The following is a 21,871-nucleotide window of genomic DNA, read 5'->3' as shown; positions in this document are numbered from 1 at the left end:
CAACAAAAAATAGTACAACAATGAAATGTTTTTCTAGGGTTTATATCGTTTAACGCACATAATAAACACATGCTGACCATGCATTTGCAGAATATCCAAAACACGGAAAAAAAGACCGTTTCTTAGTTTTGGCGGTGGTCTATTGCGCAATGCCCTTTTTCGCTTAAATCCCCCCTCGTTAATAAATCCTGAACAGCCAATCAAATAACGCGCCCAAATGACGAGATAAGTTACGTCACATGCAGAGAAAGGTGCCTCGGTGTAATAAATAGCAAGGAAATCGTTTTGATAAGTTATTAGGTCGGAATTGTGAGGTGTGAACGGTTGGTCTGCATTGGAAGCTTTTAAAATTAAGGTAAGTTTTGTCTGATTTTAAAATTATTGCAGGTGAATAATCTACCGCTACAACCTTTACTAACATATTGCTAAATTTGGGGTTCTCGTTTTTTTTTTGCTATGACGTTACGAAAATTATGCACCCGCACCGGAAAATAAAATGTGTCGAAGTTTTAACTTTAAAGTAATAAAGCGTCTTAAGCGAAGGACATCGGGTTTAAATATTATGCTTGCGGAAACTGAAGGTTTCCCGCCCGCCTAAACCAAAATGTAACGCCGAGGTAAAGAAAGCCAGAAACTGGTTTACAATAATTTCATATATACTGCGCTCAAATAGGTATACAGCGCTTGCCAAATCTGTTTAAAATATAACCAAATGAAGTTTTGTTTAAGTTGATGATCAGGGTTCAAAATAACCGCACCTGATCGTGCACTTTTCTGCCTGAGTTTATGTGTAAGCGTGTGTGCGCGCGCGCAGTTAAACGTGTTTTAGATTTTCGTGCATATGAGTGTGTTTCAGTCGTGTGTGCGTGCGCGCAGTTGCGTAAGTAAGTATGAAAAATCGCTGTTTCGTTGGGGCAAGTAAAACTATTTGTAGGACAAATAAAATTATGAATGAACTTGTCCTACAGGACAAGCAACTGAAAAACTGTTTATATTCAGATGGAAATTATAAGCTGCGGTTACAAGTCAGTCGTGACAAAAGTTGCAAACAATATTTATGATGGGCCAGTACAAGGCATGAACAATTTTGTTTCAAACCGAATTTTTCTCTCAGGATTCGACGATCAAGTAAGAAATTATTATTGTTAAGTAACCTAATATTAATATTAACTTTATGTGTCTCTTCGATTACGGTAGGGGTAGCGAAGATTTAGAAAATTTTTAAAACGAAAAGACAGAATATATAGCGACAAAAAACACGCTTACAGTTAAAAAACCTATTTACATTTAATTGGAAGAAAACAGGCGTGCGCGCTACACCTTACCTATACATATTACACGTGGTGAAATATTAGGTCATCTGCCGCAGCGTTTAATGTTATACTGGCTTACAGTAATGGTAATGTATGGTACTGTGGGGTAAGATGGGACACCTTTAGCACATAATATCCAAATATCGTGATCGTGTTTTAAACAATTACCAACGGTCTATGGGAGTCGTGAGGATCCGGTTTTATAATTCTATAAGTATTACTACCAAATGGGACTAGAAAATAGAATAAATGGGTATCCCATCTTCCCCCACCCTACTATATAATTTCCCAACAATAAACCAAACGGTATTAAAGTTTCTTAATAATAAACTTCCTAACTTACAGACGACGGAAAACGAAATCAAGAGAGCATTCGCAGAATTCGGCACAATAACACAAACCAAGTTGATAAAACCTCCCGGCAAACGGTAAGTCAAAATAAAATATCAACTAGCTGCTAATGTGTCGGTTTTTCAAGTCCTTCTATACTTTCCGGTCGTACTAGCATTTCACTCATTACAGTTTAATTCGTTTGTTGTAAACGATGTACGTTGCCTACGTGAGCTCGCGTGGTTCGTCCCATTATTCCTCGAACTATAAAAGCGGTTAAATAACATCACTTGGGCCTTAATAGAACGGAAACCCGCTTTAAGAATGTTGTTGCATCACAGAACGCGTGCGCGAAACCATTATTGCGAAAATACATATACATCAGCATCCGGCAGGTAACCTATCCCTATAACTATAACACATAGTAACCTATCCCTATGTCGAAACATGCAGTGTTCCCAACAATAGTCTTAAAATATTTTGTTTTTCAAAGATCTAACAGGTAAAGCTATATATAAATTTTAATTTTCACGCGTTACAAAACCTTTGCAAATTCCGCGTTAGTGTAAAGTTGGAAGTTGATTGACTGGGTTTTAAACTATACCAGTTAATTGACTCCAACTATACATTGGCTGTGACAATACAACACAAGCAAAAGCAGAACGGACTTTCTTTTAAAATGCAACGGAGTTTCGCTTACGCTCGGGTGATCCTAGCTAGTATATATATAGATATATTTCGCCGCCACGGACCACGGCGATACCAAATGTGAAATAAAATTGTAAATTTACGAAAACGGGCGACGGCAAAAATATATAGTTGTATTGACCTTAAGATATACGAAAACTCGACGGTTGAGTTGGTTATACATTCTTGCAGTATTAAAGTAACAGCAAGAATTTTACCCAACACAGACGTCGTTTTTTTACCGTCAGCCTATTTTATTCGATCTCAATAAGGCAATTCTATTAATATAGAGCAACAGTGTATACGCTGTACAAGTTACAGGTTTTTACCGTCAACTTATTTTATGACTGAACGACCAAAAAACTCGTTTAAACCTGAAAACAGAAACTTAACGATATTTATATTACACCTAATAATAGTTTATGTAAAACAAAGACGGCCCTGCTTCAGTTAAACCAACTTAACGACTATTTTACGTCTATTTACTAAAACTTGGAAATTAACAGTTTTATTCGTGGTTTGTAATGTTTAAAACTTGATAATAAAACTCGCTAAGGAATTGGGCGATTAAACAAACCAGAAGTTACATTAGGTACAGTGGGCGGAGCGATTCACATGTCAATCAACATAACTGTAATTATCTGCAGCTGCACTCACTCCCCAATTATGGCGGGCTTCCGGCCAACGTTGGCTCGCTCTCGATCACATCCGGTCTCGTTCTCTCTTTTTTTGCGCGTGGTTTAAATGCTGATTCTGATTTATTGTTTATTGTTAATGCAACATACGAAAAACTCGACGCATGAGTTGGTTATTCAATCTTGCAATATTTAACAGTAGCAAGATTGGCAACTAACACTTCCGTCGTTTTTTTACAATCATACTGATATTCAGTTCCACCACCAAGACCCAACCTTGTTTGTTCAACACTAAACATTAATCAAACGAAAAACATCAGACTTAGCGATTGCCTGAATATCGCTAGTTTTCAGAGAATGAGCGACAAATTTAATGTAACACATAAATGTGAGGCGCTATATAATTAAGTTTACAATTGCGCGTAAACAATCTAATGTCTTAAAATATCTAAACACAGTTGCGGCGTTCGCATACGCAGCCGCCATTTTGTTTTAGTGAGAGCGAGCGTTCCGAATTTTGCGGTCGTTTTTCGAATTACCATTAAATAGTTTTTTACCAACAATAAATAAGAGCCGGGCCAAACACGCATGTTAGCCTAAATTATGACACAGCTGACACATTAGCCTATCTAGTTCGTTCGTTTTTTTTCTATCTTTAAAACCATATACGCAATTAAACCATACAAGCAACATAAGTTATAGTTTTCAACATTCTGGTTGCTTATACTTGAGTTGGTGCTATCATACTTGTGTATTACGTCACAAGGGAAAGTACCAGCTTTGAACATCGGCGCCTGCTTTCAACTTACAATAACTGTGTTGCGAATTTTATTGTAGTAGGTTGGGGTAAGATGGTTCATGTTTTCGATCTCTTGTACCGTCCCAATTGGTAGTAAACAAAGAATATACAGAATTATTTATAACCGTATCGGTAGGATTCTAAAACAGCGTAAGCAAAACCTAAAACACGACTATAGGAAATATGAGATGAATATTATGTGCTGACAATGTATATCTTACCCCGCGGTACTTTATCAAGATTTAGTGATGTTTTAGATATAACAACCGCATTAATGATGTGTTTATTAAAAGGAGCGCGATAAATCTAACATCATACTATCATTGCGCTGACAGCAATCGCCCGCCACGCGTCCCTTTATCAATTGTTTTGCTGAATCGGCTTCCAGCAGAAAGGAGTGAAAATTAAATTCTGGTCAGATTGTATTTGGATAATGCGAAATATATTAATACATACAGTAGGGTGGGAGTAAACACCTTTTTATTTTACTTCCCGTTTTCGTCCCATTTGGTATATAGGATATGAAATATAATCGTAGCCTCAAGGTTCCCATAGACCGTTGTTAATTGTTTACAACACGATCAGGATATTTCGATATTAAGCGCTAAAGGTGTCCCGTCTTCCCCACCCTACTATACTATATATCTAAAAGATGCACTATATCAGGAAGCTATGTTTGTTGCGTGTTTGTTTCCTATACCACGTTACTCTTAAGTTGGCTGTGATTTGGCTGGTTGTTCAATAATATCAGTTAAATGACACCAACTACATAGTGATAGTGAACAGCACATGGAACATAAATGTTTGTTATAATTAGTTTGCCCTGATAAAGTGTGCCTAAAAAAACGTCGTTAAAACGTTTTTGGACTTTAAAATGAAGCAAATATGTTATATAATTTTTAATAGCTATGCAATATACACGCCAGTAGCAATAACCAACGCTCTTAGTTGTGGGGCCACAGCCCACAGTTATATAATTTCTTATTCTTTGTTCGCTACAAAATGCGATGAAAAAAGTAAAAAAACACGCACGTTGTGCTTTATAATTCCGAATCGCACTATAAAGGACGACATGGATCGAAACTGATTTGAACAAACGATTCCTCTAGTTTCATAAATGGCGGCGATTGTTTCGCAGTTAAACAACACCAACAAATTTGCAGCGATTTACATGTCAATCAAAATAACTGTACTTATCTGCAGCTGCACTCACCCCTCAGTTTTGGCGGGCTCGCTCTCTCCATTCCAACCGTTCTCGTTTCTCTTTTCTTCGCACGTGATTTTAGGAAATAGCATACATCAACCAAGCGTGACAACGGCAACAATAACTTTTAATACAACAGTGGGTGGTCTATCTCTAAAGTTGGCTTTCTAATTACGACGTGTCTAATACGAACATGGCTTGTAGGAATATTTTACGCAACGCCGCATTTATATTTTATTGTCGTAAGTAAAATGTACAAAAACTCAACGGTTGAGTTGGTTATACATTCTTGCGGTATTAAAGTAACAGCAAGAATTTTACCCAACACAGACGTCGGTTTTTACCGTCAGCCTATTTTATTCCAACTTAAAAAGGCAGTTAATTAAACAAGAAAACGACACAGTTTGGTTCGATTGTGAAAAAAGGCGCTTTTTCCCAAGTTCACGCGTTATAGAACTGTGGGGTAGGATCGGACACCTTTAGCACATAATATCCAAATATCCTAATCGTCGTTTCAACAATATATAAAGGTCTATGGGAGTCGCGATGATAAGATTTTAAAACTCTTTGAATGTTCTTTGTTTATTCTATATTATAATATTTAAATCCCACGACTTTGTGCTTGTATTTGACTTGGTACTTTCTAACAAGGTGTGTCAATTCACTTGTAAAGTATCAGTTCAATATTCCGGCACTTTATTTCATTGTGTGTGTCGGCCATTTTGTTTCAACACCGTGTGAACACAAACGAGCACAGTCAAGGCAACGATAAACGTCAATCAAAACGGGCTGTAATTACGTTTAGCGGGCTCCCTCCCCATGCCAGATGTTTTCGCTATCGGATTCGATCAAAACATGGAAAACAAGCATGTTCCAAAATCTAACTTCTGTTTATGCTCATAAGTCGCTATAATTAGTAACTGAAACAAAAACTGGAGCGTGATTTGGTTAACATTATTGCGATACAAGCGAACCAGTCGGTTTTTGTCATCAACCTGTTTCATATCATTTTAAAAATCCGTACAACATCAAAACCATGTATACTGTGACAAATATTGACCTATGAGTTGGTTATCATTGTTGCAATGTAAGTAACAGTAACGATGTCAATGCAAACGTCGGTATTTTACAATCAACAAGTTTTATTCTAATTTACAGAGCGTTATAGTAGGGTGGGGGAAGATGGGACGCCTTTTCATTCAATTTTCTCCTCCTATTTGGTAGTAAACAAAGAACGTTTAAAGAATCATAAAACTGTGTTTTTACGACTCCCATAGACCTTTGTTAATTGTTTAAAACACGATCAGGATATTTAGACATTATGTGGTAAACGTATCTCACCTTCGCCCACCCTTATATATATATTAGATTCTAAATTAAAAGCGACCATCAATAAACACGTAAATGGCAATGTAACCTTCGCAAGGTTAATGGCGCGTGAACAAAAGTAACTTAACATAAACACGACAACGCCAGACAGTTTCGGAAATAACATATTTCAACCAAGCGTGACGACGGCCACATCCGTCTGGTTAAGTTTTTTTTCGAAATTACATAATACGGCAAATATATATATGTGGCAGAGTAAACTATGCCGAACTGGCACATAGTAACCTTTCCCTACGTTGAACCACACAGTGTTCCCAATGATACTGTTAAAATATTTTGTTTTAAAAAGATTTAACAAGTAAATTAAATAATTTATAGTCTTTAAAAAACTTATGCAAATTCCGCGTTAGTGTAAAGTTGGAAATTGATTGACTGGGTTTTGAAATATACCAGTTAATTGACTCCAACTATACAATGGCTGTGGCAATACAACACAAGCGGATGTATGCACCTAATTTATTCCAATTTAAAAAGGCATGTAAAAAAAGAAACGAAGTAGTTTGATTCGACTGTGAAATGAAGGTGCCCTTTCCCAAGTTTACGCGTTTAGTAAGGTGGGACACCTTTCCATTCATTTTTCCTAATCTTATTTGGTAATAAACAAAGAACACTTAATTAAAAATTCATAAACGGTATTCTCACGACTTTCATACACCGTTGTTAAATGTATGAAAAACACAATCAGGATATTTAGACATTATGTGGTAAACGTATCCCACCTTCGCCCACCCTAATATATATATTAGATTCTAAATTAAAAGCGACCATCAATAAACACGTAAATGGCAATGTAAATATCGCAAGGTTAATGGCGCGTGAACGAAAGTAAAAAGTAAAATAACTTGTGGTTAAATGAATGGCGGTCGCGACAACATCAGGCAATTTCGGAAATCACATATTGCAACCAAGTGTGACGACGCCCACATTAAACAAAAAGACAGGATATAGCGACAAAACAACAGTTGCAAAAACACGCTTATATGCAGTTTTAACATATTTACATTTAGTTGAAAGCAAATAAGCGTGGTTGCTACACCTTTATAGCTAATTTCACAGTGGGTGGGAATGGGATATCTTTTAACTTTGCCTGAAAAAACACGAAGCCGCTAACACGAACATGACTTGTTAGTATATTTTATGCAAAGTTGTATTTGTATTTTATTATTGTTGGTAAAATATACGAAAAACCCGACGGTTGAGTTGGTTATACATTCTTGCGGTATTAAATTAACAGCAAGGAATTTAACCAACGCAGACGTCGGTTTTTACCGTCGGCCATTTTGTTTTAACAACGTGTGAACTCAAACGTGCGCAGTTAAGGCAACAATAAACGTCAATCAAAACGCGCTGTAATTATCTTTAGCGGGCTCCCCTCATGCCAGATTCTTTCGCTATCGAATGCGGTCAAAACAATCAAAACATGTGCATAAGTTTGTGCTGTTGTACAGATTGGTGGAAGGTGGGGCACCTTGGGCACAAAATTTCCAAATATTATGATGATACGGTTTTATATTTTTTTATACGTTCTTGTTTACTGTCAAAAAGGACGAGAAAATAAAATATCGTTATTTCATATATATATAGTGTATACTGTATATGTTATGTTTTCACAAACAAGCTTTACGTCAACTTTACTGCGCCATTCAAATTATATTATTGTTAATGCAACATACGAAAAACTCGACGCATGAGTTGGTTATTCAATCTTGCAATATTAAACAGTAGCAAGATCGGCAACTAACACTTACGTCGTTTTTTACAATCATGTTGACAAGTTCAGTTCTATCTCAAAAGGGCAATTCAATTAATAAAGAGCAGTGTATGGGGTATAATGGGACAAATGAATGAAAGAATTTCGCTTGCCGGGGAACGGCATCCGTTATAACACGAGTGTTCTGCTTTTTACGCTTCGGTTTTTATTATCAGCCTATTTTATATCACTTAAAAATCGGTATAATATTAAAATAGTGTATTAGATATGCTGTAACAAATGCTGACTTATGAGTTGGGTATCCACTCTTGCAATGAACAAATGTGAGAATGGTAACCAATACACACGTCGGTATTTACAATCAACACAAGTTACCAAGGTTACAACTAGGGATGTGCTGAAGTTGTAAAAGCTCGGGTTCGCCGAGCGCCGATGACGTCATCAAGGAGAAAGGCGTACGAGAATATGTTCTTATTCATTCGAAAACCGCGACGCTAATCAAAATAATACAGAACACGTGGTTTGCGGTTAAAGAGATGTCTCATTCGTAATTCCCAGTGTTGCAAAATTTAAAATTCATATAAAATATATTTAATTAAAATTGTTTATAAATGTGGCAGCAGTTTTTTTCATTTCATTATAAAAAAGTTCAAGAGTTTTTGGCTAATTATTTAAAATCTGATACAGGAACATTGAGCGCTAGTGTAATTCGATAAGCGCTGTAATTCGACACCGGACAAATTCGCTGACGTTGCGATTCGTTACTTGCGAGAGAGCAAATTCACAACGAACGAAAAACAATTAAAGAGAAAGCTACGCTGACTAGTTTCGTTATCTTTTCGTTAATTTTTTTCATTTCTAATATTTTTCGCCCTCGCGTGCAACATTATATAGCAATAGCATAATAAGGCTCGGCGCTCGGCCCCTACAATAAAATATACAAGTTGCTTGGCAAAGAAGTAGATTTAGTTAAATCGGTGAGAAATCAAGAATTATTTGCGGCACACTCGCAAAATCCGTAGTGAAATTAAGATTTATGTATTTATACATAGCGTTGGCTTATACGATAAAGATCCTTGTACAAGTTACAATATCAAACGAACGCAACATCTAACTTAAAAAGGGGCATTCCAACATTAATTTTATATTTGCGCTTGAACGCTTTTGTATTTGTACTACCAAAAGGCGCGTCTGTAATTACTCTATAGCGTAATAACCAATCGCTATTATGTATCAAGCTAATGAAGCGAGAACACTTCCGCATTTTACAACGGGACAAACGAAAATCCCGCTTTTCGTGATCCGCTCTGCGGGGTCGCAATAAATTTAATCAACATTCAAATGCCCATTATGTATACTTATAGCACCTTTTTACCACATTAAGGTTGACACGCTTATCGATCGCTATATCTGAATATACTTTATACACGCTGTTTCTTTATCAAGCTTTACAAAAACTTAAAGCTGTTTATTATTTTAGGCCATACGGATTCCTTACGTTTGAGGATTCGTCAAGCTGCAAACGAGTTCTAAAACTAAAGGTAGTCGCATTAAATATTATTTCATTCTATTAAAGGAGTGTAAACCATTCGTTTTATAGTGTTAATTAAAAGTTGACAAAACTCTTAAAGGGTACGTAAAAAAGTTAACTCAAATATAGGTTCGGACCGGAGGTGTTTTATGATGTATAGACGACAGCTGTGTCATATATTTTGAAACAGCCGCCACATGAGGATAAACAAGTGATATCCATAATTTAATGGATCGACTTACTGTTTATTGTTACAGGATGAAATGCTTTTCTGCATAAGAGGACGAGACGTGCAGATATGCCCTGCGTGGTATAAGCCCAAAAAATCCGGGCCAACATTTGAAAATACAGTGGTGGCTCCAGGTTAGGATGCATCTGGTAAAAAAAACTAAAATTATGTTACAATTTTTTTTGGGTAAATTAAAACTATTTCATAAAACTTTCTGCTTTTCATTTAATACTTAAATTTAATACTAAATTTTATTTAATAACACAGCAAGTACGGAACAACCACCTGTTCGATCTGTCATTTTAAACGGAACGACTTACTTCATAACAAACAGCCCACTTCCAACATATAACGTAAGTCTAACAACAAGGTAATACGCCCATACACAACAAGGTATACGCCCATACACACCTAAATACTTTGCTTTTCGCCTAATTTTGAAAATATGTATTATTTCTGGGTAGTAAGCATACATACCGTTAGCACATAATCACCCACAAAGTAAGATACGTGGTGACTCGTAACCTGACACGTTTTCCCGCCGTGCAAAGATAAAGCAAGTTACATTCAATTATTTATTCAAATCCCGATTTCCTAATCGCGTGCTCTTAACAATTAACAACGCTCTTACAGTTGTGGAGATACGGGTATAACTCTGTAATAAATATTCTCTGTTTTTTACCAAATTAAACCATCAAAGAGAATGAAACCATAAATCCTCTTACCCCAACCTATTATGTTCAGATTCAACATCAGGCACCTGCAGTTTACAACTTCGCGCAAAACAACATGTTTTCCTTCCCCCAACCCCCACCACTATCATACATGCCAATGTCGCCTATATATTCCTATGGAGTTCCAGGTATATTAGGAAACTACTTTAAACAATGAGTGTAACTATTTTCGTGTGAGGGGGCAATGGCAGTCATTACAACAACGCGAGTGTTTTGTTTAATACACCCCCGTGCCAGCGTGCAAGTTACTACGTAATTATTACTTTTTTGTGTCAACGACAACCGTCATAACACGGGTGTTCTGTTTAATACACCTCGTGCCTGGTACGAGTTACCGCGCATGTAACTTTTTTAACCCAACAACAATCGTAATAACGGTGTACTGTTTAATACACCTTGTGCCCGCTTTATATACCAGGTAATTAAATTTGTTAGGTATCAATTTCTGTGGTCATTTTTATTTTAAATAACTCTTACTAAGTGGCAACTGCTTTATATTTTAGATTACAGAATGTTACCAGGACCCCCCTATGCAGTTCCATCGAATGCAACATTTTATTCTCCTTTTGTTTATCATTGACTTATATGCTGTTGGTATAATGTTGTCGCTATACTGGATTAAAAATGATCATTGTGTTTGTTAGATGCTGCGTTCTTATATATTACTGTGGGATAAGCTGGGGCATCTTCAGCACATAATAACCAAGTATCACATTATATCCAAGTGTTTTAAACATTTAACAACGGTCTGTGGAAGTCGTGTTGAGGATACGGTTTTATAATTCTTTGAATTTCCGTTGTGTACTATATATACAAAACGCAATTCATGAACAATTTTATGTCTGCCAGTAAGGCAGTACATATTAAACAAAACAACAGATTATACTTTTGGCCGATTAAATATCAGTGCCTCTAAAATATGCGTATGGTTTTATATCCTGATCGTGATTTCAAATATTATGATTATAATACTCAGTAGCTCCACCTAGCGGTTGGGTCAAACTGTGAAATAGACGACCGTTTCACAGTGCAGAAAAATAAAATATTAGCTCGTTGTCGCCTACTAGCGACTGCGATTTGTTACGGATGTTGTTAAAATATCTCAGTAATATGATGGCCTATTTACACCACTAGACACACAGACAAATATCTCAGCCAAGGCCTACATACAGAGCAATTTAAATCGGAATAAAAACGACTAAGTGCAACACTAAACCTTTTTTTGTCTCTTATTTAAACTTATTTCCCAAGTACTATGGTATTATAAAGAGACAACTCTAAATACCACATTACAGCACATACAGCACATTTATTAAACCACAATTTTACATAATTGAATTTTAAAATATTTAAAAAATGGGAATAATAGAAGCTCCTATATAAAACTGAAACAACTTGTTTTATTGATGTATTGGATTAAAATCCAAGAATTATAAACTCTACTGTTATCGGCAACAAAATATGGTGCAAGAAAGGAGAAACAGTTTGGTTGGAATATCACAAAGCGCGAGAATATGATTTATTATGAAAGCATTTAAATTGGATGTCAAGTTTATAAATCCTTGTGTTAAAAAACGTAAGTTCTTATACATGATAACAAACAGTACCATTAATATCTCAACACCTGACCAACCTGACACTTTTTGTGAGTTATTTTGTACGGTTAATTTTAGGAATATTTCAAAGATTTTGGTTAGGTATTTTGCCACATTTACAACAAAAGTAGACGCTCGTTAATACTTAAAGCTGGGGTGCGAAATTACATGGTGCATTTTAAATGTCGCCCATGATATTCTTTCGAGTTATGCCTATGACGCAAAGCAGAAGTTTTAACGACTCAATTACTTGGCCAGTTCATTTAGAAATATCATAAGGTTCTGATAACGCAGCATCATTATTATTGCTTCATGCAAAGCAGAACTTTTAAATTTCAACACCTCAACTGTTTTGTATATGCTTTTGCGCCAGGTGTATTATAGGCCCGAAAAGAGTTTTTGAAAGTGTTTGACTTCAGACTCAATTATTTTGTCCAGCTTACTTTAGGAATATCATAATGTTCGGATAACGAGTCCAAGTTTCTGTTAAATTCCTCAACCCTGTCTCTATGTGTGGTTGACGCTCTCTTTAAAATACGATCCATTTGTCTTTTATCTTGGTTTTCTTTAAATTTTCGTTCTGCTGGAGTCAGGTTGTCATATTTAGGGGAGGCAGATGCTTGTGTTTCATCTCCAACGCTTTCAAGACGTATTTGGTCAAACTTCTTTTTATCTTTTTTGTGCTTTTTCTTCTTTTTTACTTTACCGCTGTCACCTTTAAATTTCAAAGGCTTCTTTTGGATGGATTCAAAGTCATAACCAGACTTTTTCTCATTACTTTCAGACATTTCTTATATTTTTTAGCAAAATAAACAAGTTTGAGTATTTGTATGTCTCTCTAAAATAGTAATATATATACAGTAAAATATGCCAAAACGTAAAAACTTATTATTTAATGCCTTCTATAGCTGTTCTAGTTTTCTGTCTAACCTCTCTTTACTATTTAAAAACGAAATAAATCAACTATATTTACGGTAAACCGTTTATAAACTTTTCATGTAACTTCATGTCAATCTTGTAACTGCATATCAATCAAAACAGAATGTTTATGGCGTGGCACTGTGCGCATGGCGTGGTATCCGATTTGCTGGCGCCAAATCATAAACATCACAAACATTTGTGGCGCCAGAAACATGAGTAATTTTCACGAATTCTTAATAAATTTAAAAGCCATAACAATTAAAAGTATATTAAAATAATTACAACATTGGTATTTTTGCGAATTTTAAATTTAACGTTAAATGTTGTATGTTTGTAGATTAAAATTGTCTTTTTTCTTTTACGTTGACGCATCATCAATTTTCGCAGTAGGATAGGATTAGTAAACAGAATTTTTTTCCCGACGAAGATTTTACAGTTATGCACATAAGAGTCGTGTGCAGCTAAACAGACAAACGTAGCATAACAAACGAGGAAATGTAATTGGAATATTTTGATTATTTGTTGTGGTTATGCAATTATACTTGATAAAACGACAGCAGTATATATACGTAGACTCAGATTTAAATAGTTTAGCATAGTGCATAGATAAGCATACACGCGGCACGCCCAAGTTTCGGACCTTTTGTTATTGTTTTTAATTCGTAGTTTAGAATACAGGGTAATATTAATTTATATACGCTAGCACAGACATACAATATACCAAAGTGGTCTAATAACTAGGATACAGTAAAAGCATTTATATACACGAATACACCAGCGCAATCCCCAGGTCCACTGGCGTGACTTTCCGTAGGGCCCCACCAATATAGAATATAACTGAGCATTTTTTTGTTTGTAGTGTAAAGTTATAGGTTATATTCAGATTACAAAGCTTGGTTTTTAGTTCCAGGTCCCCTGGCATACATTGCTGTATGGTCTAACCCATATAAAAAAGGCTTTATATATGTGTATATTGTTTTTTATTCATATTTTGTTTCCAGGTTGGCAAAGCTGCTGACTTGGAAAGCATGTAAGGATGAAGATCACTTGTTGCTGCTTTACTTGTTATGTTGGTGAACAAGAAAATAATGATCCTGAAGAAAGAAGATTAATAACAGAAGATGAAGAAGAGCAAAGTGATGCTACTCATCAAGAACCAGAACCTGTCACTTCACCTCCAGAGAAAAAAGTAAGCGTCGAAAAACCAGATCAAAAAACTGAAAAACTTCATAGAGCAGTTGGGGTGCTAAAAAAATACAATGTGTTGGCTTCAAAAACAAAAATTGCAGATGGAGAAAAGTTGGATGAAAGAATCTCACTTTCTGCTGTTGTGCTTAAAGTTGGAATTAAAGTCATGGCAAGGAGCAACCAAGTGAAGATTTTCGCTCTGGATGCTTCCAATGTTATGGATGTAATTGAAGTTAAAATTACTGCTAAAGAAGAAGCCACTGGCTCCTCTGTTCGGGAAGACAAACCGATTATCCAGCTGCGGACCAAGCTTATTCCATCTGATACAAGAGGCCATAGTAAAAAATATGAGGTGCATGAAAGTATAACTGGCTCTATGAAATTTATGAATGAATGCCTTCATTCGGTCAGTGTGAATGATTTTAGAAATTGCTCCGTTAGATTCCGTTTGTACTATGTGCTAAAACATCACCATGACATGCTACTTGGTGAATATATATTGGAAATTCCAAACGTGGCTCTGGATTTTGAAAGTGGTACTACTAATGTGTTGATGGAGCTGCATGAACCAAATAATGAGAATGTGAAACCCGCCCAGATCTGTGAGGTACACCGCTCACTCAGTAGTGTGAGCAGCAGTGGAACTGGAAGTCAGTCAAGTTTTGCGTCCTCCACATCTTCATTTAAGAGCACAATACGAAGAGGAGATGTGAAACAGAGTACAAGGAAAGGAATCCCAAGCTTTGATGAGCGACAAGAAAGTGATGATATCTTCGATGAAGGCCCTGTGAGTCCAAGCAGTCGCTCATTAAGAGGAATCTTCCAAAGTGGTAAGAAGAGCCAGGGTGGGAGCTCCATGGAATCAATTGAGGAGGCAGGAGTCCAGGATGTTCAGAATAAATCAGAGTCCTTGAATGCTCTTCAGAAGTTGAAGCGGGGAATGCTGGAAAGAGGGGAAAAAGTCAGTGAAGTGGAGAAAGCTACTGAAGAAATGGAAAAAAATGCGAGCAACTTCAGCGCTGTTAGTTTGAAGCTGAGGGAAAAGTACGAAAAGAAACAAACAAAAAGGAAACATGCGTCTTAACCAAACAGATCCAAAATTGTTCAAGGTAACTAAAGTTTTGTTTACATCTCGTGCTCAAAGATTTTCTGTATTTTATCAGATAAACCTAACAAAAGACTTTTTGCAAATGCGTCATAATTTCTTGTTCAATGTACATTATTACACGTTTGTTTTAGTTGTGCAATATGTATGCAAAAGTATGCCGTACGAGTTATTAAGAGGGTTAAGTGTCAATGTTGTTCCATCTATCTATATAGAGTCGTGTCCTGTGATGTTATGTTTTAAGATTGTTTTTGTTGTTTTTTCTTGGTGCAATATCATGAATGGTTTTAAAAGATTTCCTTCCTGGTACTCTGTTCTAGAACCCAAATTCTTCAAAGATAATTTCTTACTAATGAGCCTGCTGTTTCTTAGACTGTGCTGCTTTGCCACGGTAATCGTTATTTAACTTTAAATTATAACAGTATTTCGTTATGTGGCACAGATTTCACAAAAGATTTTAAATTTTGTAAAGCAGTGTTGAACACTATGGTATATTAATGAATCATTCAGCTTACAGGATATTGCATTTTTCATTATTGTTTGTGTTTTAAAATCTATCATGACTCCTAACTGTGGTAGTTTAGTTCCAATTCATAATTTTTTACTGTTTATTGTAAATGCACCGTGCATACGAGATTAATCATACATTCTTCAATGCGATAGTTTAGCATATATTAATACTAGCCCGCAGAATTCCTATAATTTAGTGTCGATAGGGACTCAATTGTGCTTTTGAAGCCATTCAGCTCACTTCATGCTTAGACAACACAGGATTTCCTTATCAATTCATCATTCTGTTGTAGCGCGTTATAACTCCAGTCATAGCGCAATTTCGCTTTTACCATACTGCGCGTTATGTTCGCTGTGCCCGTTCCCACAATCTACAAATCAAACTCACAGGGGAGCCTGGGTTTTACACGCAGTAATATTATTGATCATAGCGGCTCTATTGTGTATCTCACTGCCGAAAATTCTGTATTTCCATTCGTAAAGCAGCGCAGCATGTTTATTATTAATACGTAAACCGTACTCTAGCAAGAGGTCTTTACCCTTTAAATATTCACGTACATCCCGAGCCGCGCGGCTTAATGGTATAGTACTGTGGGGCCAAGCTGGATACCGTTAGCAAATAATGTCCCCTATTTTACAACCATACTATGTAATTCTGTAAATATTCTCTGTTTACTACCAAATGGAACGAGAAAAAAAACACGAAAACATGTACCATCTTACCCCAACCTACTATAGATGTTACGCAATCGCATACCCGTTCAATCACTAGTTAAATTAAAAAAACAACGATTTGTAACAGGCTTTGGTCCCATCGATCTGCGCACATGAATTACAATAATCGAAAAGTCGATGAAACACCCCACTATTCTTATGTATACGAAACGTCGGCCCTTCCCTTTGTTAAGGACAATCGTTAGGTGCGAGACCAGCCAGTAACGCCGCTAGAATCACAGTCTGCAATCGATAATGGTAATTCTTGTCTTTCTCACGTTTTTGCGTTTCTAGTTGAACAAAACGCAAAGATTTCCCGCAAACTATTTTTTGCCATTTTTGATGAGGTCATTTTTAACCGAACTGTTTTCGACAAGACAACGATATTTCAAAAACTCAGAATCAATAATTACATCGCGTAATTTACACCTAACTCGTATTAAAAAAGGCTTGTTTATTTTATTTCGCTTACCGAAGCGTTTGGTCGATTTTTCCATACTAAAATCTGTATTTAAACATGTTTACGTACAATACGGTATACCATGCACACGTTATTTCAACCCGCACGCATGCTTTGTTTTGTTTTGTAGTGTCAAATTTTCAATGCGCCTTTGATATGTTTATTGCAGTGCATGATCACATTTTGGATCGCCAAAATAATAATTATAATTGATTTTGGCTTGAACGTGCTTCTGAAGCAGAGTTACACCCCTTTTTATTTGCAGTCTTTTGTTTCTGTATAAACGTGACTATTATTACATCAACAGTAGCACAAAGACGGTGCGTTTCCTCTCAAACATATCCATTATTTTTACACTTTTTTTGGCCGGAGCAGTACAATAAAATATGAAGTTTCAATTATGTGTTTTACTTGTTTTGTATAAAAGCTATATATAGTAGGGTGGGGAAGATGGGACACTTTTCATTGTATGCCCTCGTCCCATTTGGTAGTAAACAAAGAACATTCAAAGGATTTTGAAACCGTATTCCCACAACTGCCATAGACCGTTGTTAATTGTTTAAAACACGATTAGGGTATTAGAATATTGGTGCTATAGCTGCCCCGTCTCTCCCACCCTACTATATGATGTAAGTTCAAAAGGTCACATTCAAGTTTGTTATATCCCTTTAAAGGCACTTTGTTTTTTCTGGCAAAGACACTTGGTTTCAGAAAGCCACAGTACAAGGCACTTCTAACTTTTTCCACTCGCTCTAAAGAATTCAAGTATAATTATATTAGTGGGTAAGGGCGTACGGCGAAACCTGTTAAAACTTTTATAGGATTCTGAAATAAGCCACACCAGTCTTAAAAGCTATACAAAATCACATCTAAACAATCAGTGTAGGGCTAGGCTTTAAAGACAAGATCAAATGAAACCAATATGTTTAGAACGATATATTTCTATAAATATTCTTTGTTTACTACTAATTGAATAAAAAATATGACGGAATAATAAAAAGAATGTCCCATCTTACCCCAACCTACTTTTTAATACTGTGGGGTAAGATGGATCTTGTTAAAACATAATATCCCGTATTTCCTAAACGTATTTTTACAACGAGTTGTAGGGATAAGGTTATATATTCCGTAAATATTTATTGTTTAATACGAAATGGGACGATAGAAAGACTGAAAACAAGTCCCGTCTTACCCCAACCTACTATCATAATTAATGCAAACAGATGTTTGTTTTAAAAAAACCTTATTAGCTAAAATATCGATAAAAAGTGATTTTGACTAAATAAGTCAACTGGTTGGACCTTTGGTGACGTTCGCAGTTGTTCTAATTAAACGAATGATGAGTTTATTAATAATTAAAATCCCATCTGCAACAGTGGTATAGGTATGGCTCAGATACGAAAAACCTTCATGCTATATACGTACATCGGTGTAAATTAAAGCGTGTGGAAATATCAGTCTGTAGCATACGTAATTAAGACGTTTGAATTTTACGGAATAAATTAGCGTGTTAGGTGCGCGAAATTAATTTCATGGGTTTTAGCATTTGTTTCGCATGGGGCTAAAAAACAGGTACGGTAATTACGCCTTTCGAATTAATTTATATAGTAAGATGAGGAAAGATGGGACACCTTTTCATTCTATTTCCTCGTTCCATTTCATAGTAAACAAAGAAAGTTCAAAGAATTATTAAACCGTTTCCTCAGGACTCCGATAGTCCGTTGCTAATTGTTTAAAACATAAAAAAAGATATTGGGATATTATGCACTGAAGGTGTCCAATCTCTCCCCAAATTACTATATATAGTAGGGTGGGGGAAGATGGGACACCTTTAGCACATAATATACAAATATCCTGATCGTGTTTTTAATAATTAACAACGGTCTATGGGAGTCGTGAGGATAGAGTTTTATGATTCTTTGAATGTTCTTTGTTTACTACTAAACGGGACGGGAAAATGGAGTTAAAATGTGTCCCATCTCCCCCCCCCACCCTACTGTACCTAAGATTGTGCTACTAAAATATTTAGATATTATTTCTGTTGTATAAAGGAATACAGAAACAATATAAAATAAACGGAAAGATTAAAATAAACGAAAAGACTACAAAGCTCTGAAAGTTGGAAAGTAGAACAACCTATTATTGTTTTGTTAATTACAGGTTTAAGTTAAATAAAAGTGCTTTAGTGCCAATGCCGATCCAACCTATAAAATACATGTAGTGGGATGGGATGAAATGGGTACTATTAGTACATGGTATGCCATTTACGACTCCCAAAGATACGGTTCTATATTTATGTAAATATTTTTATAGTTTGATATAACGACAAAAAAATGAAAGGTCTTACCCCACTACTATAAATGATGATTTGATCAACCAAAAGGTGCTGGGAGTGTTTCTAATAAAAATACAATTACATTTCATTCATTTGTTATAACGGTACATTAACACTGTTAAGTCCCCGTTCAAACCATTTACTGTAGGTTTAGAAAAACCTTGTCCGGCGCCGTGGCTCAGTGGTTCAGGCGCCTGCATCGAAACCAAAGTGTCCCCGGTTCGGTGCTCGGTAGCGGTACTAACACTGATCGGCGTATGTGTCCTTGGGCAAGACACTTAACGGACATTGCTCCAACCCAGCGGTCACTAATGGGTTGTCTAAATTGTAAGCCATATCAAATAAAAATCATACACAAAGTTGAAAAGTATGGTAACTCGTAAGCACACGAGGATAAAAAATGGTGTCAACAATACGCGTCTGACTGCGATGCGGTGTCGCGGCACCGGTCGCAAAAAGGACTTAAATGGGCTTTTCCGGGTGTTGGGGTAATGGGCCAAATCAGGCCTAAATCCCAGGTCCTTGACAAGGACCTCACCCATAAAGAATAATAATAATAATAGAAAAACCATAAACTTTTGTTTGTTTTCTGTTTAAGGCTTAATAGTTTTTGGCGTCCAAATTTGCTAAGAAGCATTGATGTGATATTATGTAAATATTAAACTACGAGGTCATTTTTCGTAGGCGCGTAAAAGGTAATTGTGGGGTACAATCGTTGCGGGCTGTACGTTGTTTTCCGTAAAACATTCTGCACAAGTTTGTTTCTAAAATATCTTCGTGAGTGCAGGTCTAGCAAGGCGTCGTATTCCGGTATGATTGGGTTTTGTTTGTTACGGCTTCGTTCGGATCTTACGTTGTCGAGAACAAAATTGCGCTCTTTATCCAAAATCTTCGGTGTTGGTGGTGTCGGGATCGAGCGACGTCTAGCGGACATGCGATGAAGACCTCTTTTCTCTGCAGGTACGTACTCAATGCGTTGAGGCTATAATAAGTATACCTACCGTCACTATACTTATAAGTCTCATAACTAAGAAATGGCTTATGATCCAACTGTGGCCAAAAGCTCTTCTGAACTGCCACACTGCATCGATTTCAGAACATCATCGGGAAAAGAAATTTTACAGGTAGTTTCTTGGTGTTTGAAAAGTACATTAATAAATTGCAAAAACGTAAAGACAGAATAAAGATTATTAGCGAATAACTTGAACACCTTAGCAGATACTGCAAGCAGTGCCATATAAACACCCTATCAGAATACCTGTGCCGACAATGTACGGGTAACCGTCTCCTTTACCATAGGTGACCTGAAGTAACCGGCTGAGTGGCGATCGTTCATGGCGTTGTAAGGTTTAATGATAGAAGTTCGCCGTGGTCGGTGGTAAGGACTGTTGGAAAACTGAAACAAATATCCAGCTTCAACTTTTTCAATGAAGTTAACTGTAATGAATTCGATGAGCCTGGCCCCTAATGCCCATGAAGTTGGACGACTCTCGTAACGAAATATCAGCCAGGATTAAGTGCTCCGACTTACGTAACAGACACAATTCGAGCCCAACGTCATCAGTCTCATTTTTAAAACAAATCAAAATATGTAAGTTTTTCTGATTGTTGCAAATATACGCGTAAAAATTGAATGCACATCTTAATGCAGTCAGTTGACATATTTCTATCATATCACGAAAAGTGGCGTTTTCTGTCTTAGAAAAGTCGCCGTACGAAAATGCAACAGCTACACAGGAACTATAGTTTTTTAGGAAGAAATCTACTCACAACATCGGATTTGATAGCGTCTACCACGTATTCCTTTTCCCTGCGCCTCTGGATCGTTATTGGAGGAAGAGGCCGCATATCCGGGATCGAATCTCTAACTTTAAGAGGGGAGTAACACGTCAGATGCTGATGACGTCCCGCTGAAGCCGGGGCATGACGTGACAGTTTTGGATTGACAGATCCAACTCTTGACTTGTAAACTCTCTCGACAGCATCCATTGCACAACTTGCACTAAAAGCCAAAGACACTGTACACGATCTATATGTACACCCAGCAACCTTAAACCACTCGCACTGTACCGGCCTGCAGTCGCCCTTTATCCAGGAACTTGTGTTTTATAATCGTAGGTACATGTTGACAAAGCAGGTATAGTTTCCTCGCTTTTGTTTGGAAGCTTTTGTCGAGTTATTGGTTTTGTTTTACAGTGTATAGGAACAAGTCGTCCTATTGTTTTGGGGTTTAATTTTCCATAGGTAAGTATTTTGGATTATGCCTACAAGCCTAGTAGGTGAAAACGGATCTCTTTATCGTTCAGGGGGTGGGCAGAGTTATGTTGTGAACATTTTAAATGTCAACAGATCAAAGCCGATGACGGGTTTTGCTCCCAATTTACGCACGAATTAATCCTTGTATACGTACATGGTTACGCAATATATTGTGGTCGTGTTACGCAACAAAATCTCACAGCTGCTGGCATAAGATTGTTTATC

The 21,871-nt window shown here is 36.5% G+C and overlaps 4 protein-coding genes and 1 long non-coding RNA gene across 8 annotated transcripts in view; 2 read left to right on the top strand and 3 right to left on the bottom strand.

Annotated features, from left to right (window-relative positions):
- LOC149734341 (uncharacterized) overlaps positions 1-21,871 on the bottom strand; it is a 28,293-nt gene that overhangs the window by 3,988 nt on the left and 2,434 nt on the right. For 2 of the 3 annotated variants that reach the window (XR_016385385.1, XR_016385386.1), the window contains exon 2: positions 9,842-9,974. This is a non-coding gene — a long non-coding RNA (uncharacterized LOC149734341). Of the gene's footprint in view, positions 1-4,977; positions 7,077-9,841; positions 9,975-21,871 lie in introns of those variants that run through there. The other variant, XR_016385384.1, reaches the window with a different exon arrangement.
- LOC149734344 (protein boule-like) lies at positions 200-12,957 on the top strand. The gene is made up of 8 exons (XM_089882021.1): positions 200-355; positions 1,000-1,128; positions 1,659-1,741; positions 9,549-9,609; positions 9,857-9,962; positions 10,096-10,181; positions 10,573-10,690; positions 11,066-12,957. Exons 2-8 carry the CDS (start codon positions 1,000-1,002, stop codon positions 11,140-11,142), a joined length of 660 nt encoding a protein of 219 aa, XP_089738147.1. The 5' UTR covers positions 200-355; the 3' UTR covers positions 11,143-12,957.
- LOC149734345 (protein FAM32A-like) lies at positions 11,943-12,945 on the bottom strand. The gene has a single exon (XM_089882022.1). It carries the CDS (start codon positions 12,943-12,945, stop codon positions 12,583-12,585), a length of 363 nt encoding a protein of 120 aa, XP_089738148.1. The 3' UTR covers positions 11,943-12,582.
- LOC149734342 (uncharacterized) lies at positions 12,842-21,379 on the bottom strand. 2 transcript variants are annotated; one of them, XR_016385383.1, is made up of 4 exons: positions 21,161-21,379; positions 20,649-20,786; positions 19,960-20,372; positions 12,842-19,550 (listed from the first exon to the last, which is right to left on the bottom strand). XR_016385383.1 is itself a non-coding variant. In XM_089882019.1 (3 exons), the coding sequence occupies exons 1-3, from the start codon at positions 21,377-21,379 to the stop codon at positions 20,049-20,051; spliced, it is 681 nt and encodes a 226-aa protein (XP_089738145.1). In that variant the 3' UTR covers positions 12,842-20,048. The 2 variants fall into 2 exon arrangements, 1 of the variants encoding a protein (XP_089738145.1); XM_089882019.1 differs by having other exon boundaries at positions 12,842-20,372.
- On the top strand, positions 14,115-19,866 carry LOC149734343 (uncharacterized). Its single transcript, XM_089882017.1, has one exon. The coding sequence runs from the start codon at positions 14,115-14,117 to the stop codon at positions 15,348-15,350; it is 1,236 nt and encodes a 411-aa protein (XP_089738143.1). The 3' UTR covers positions 15,351-19,866.

The sequence above is a fragment of the Ciona robusta genome, chromosome 7, assembly GCF_009617815.1.
Source record: "Ciona robusta chromosome 7, ASM961781v2".
NCBI lineage: Eukaryota > Metazoa > Chordata > Ascidiacea > Phlebobranchia > Cionidae > Ciona > Ciona robusta.
Note: the sequence above shows the minus strand (reverse complement) of the source record. Positions and strands in the feature narration are given on the sequence as shown.

What these genes read in the sequence shown, in the direction of transcription:
- LOC149734343 (XM_089882017.1), top strand. Translation starts at nt 14,115, where the DNA reads ATGAAGATCACTTGTTGCTGCTTTACTTGTTATGTTGGTGAACAAGAA.
- LOC149734345 (XM_089882022.1), bottom strand. Translation starts at nt 12,945, where the DNA reads ATGTCTGAAAGTAATGAGAAAAAGTCTGGTTATGACTTTGAATCCATC.
- LOC149734344 (XM_089882021.1), top strand. Translation starts at nt 1,000, where the DNA reads ATGGAAATTATAAGCTGCGGTTACAAGTCAGTCGTGACAAAAGTTGCA. An exon ending in TCTCAGGATTCGACGATCAA is followed by an intron (nt 1,129 to 1,658) that starts GTAAGAAATTAT and finishes CCTAACTTACAG; the next exon opens with ACGACGGAAAACGAAATCAA. An exon ending in AACGAGTTCTAAAACTAAAG is followed by an intron (nt 9,610 to 9,856) that starts GTAGTCGCATTA and finishes TTATTGTTACAG; the next exon opens with GATGAAATGCTTTTCTGCAT.
- LOC149734342 (XM_089882019.1), bottom strand. Translation starts at nt 21,379, where the DNA reads ATGGATGCTGTCGAGAGAGTTTACAAGTCAAGAGTTGGATCTGTCAAT. An exon ending in ACGCTATCAAATCCGATGTT is followed by an intron (nt 20,787 to 21,160) that starts GTGAGTAGATTT and finishes TATTTGTTTCAG; the next exon opens with TTTTCCAACAGTCCTTACCA. An exon ending in CCCGTACATTGTCGGCACAG is followed by an intron (nt 20,373 to 20,648) that starts GTATTCTGATAG and finishes TACTTATTATAG; the next exon opens with CCTCAACGCATTGAGTACGT.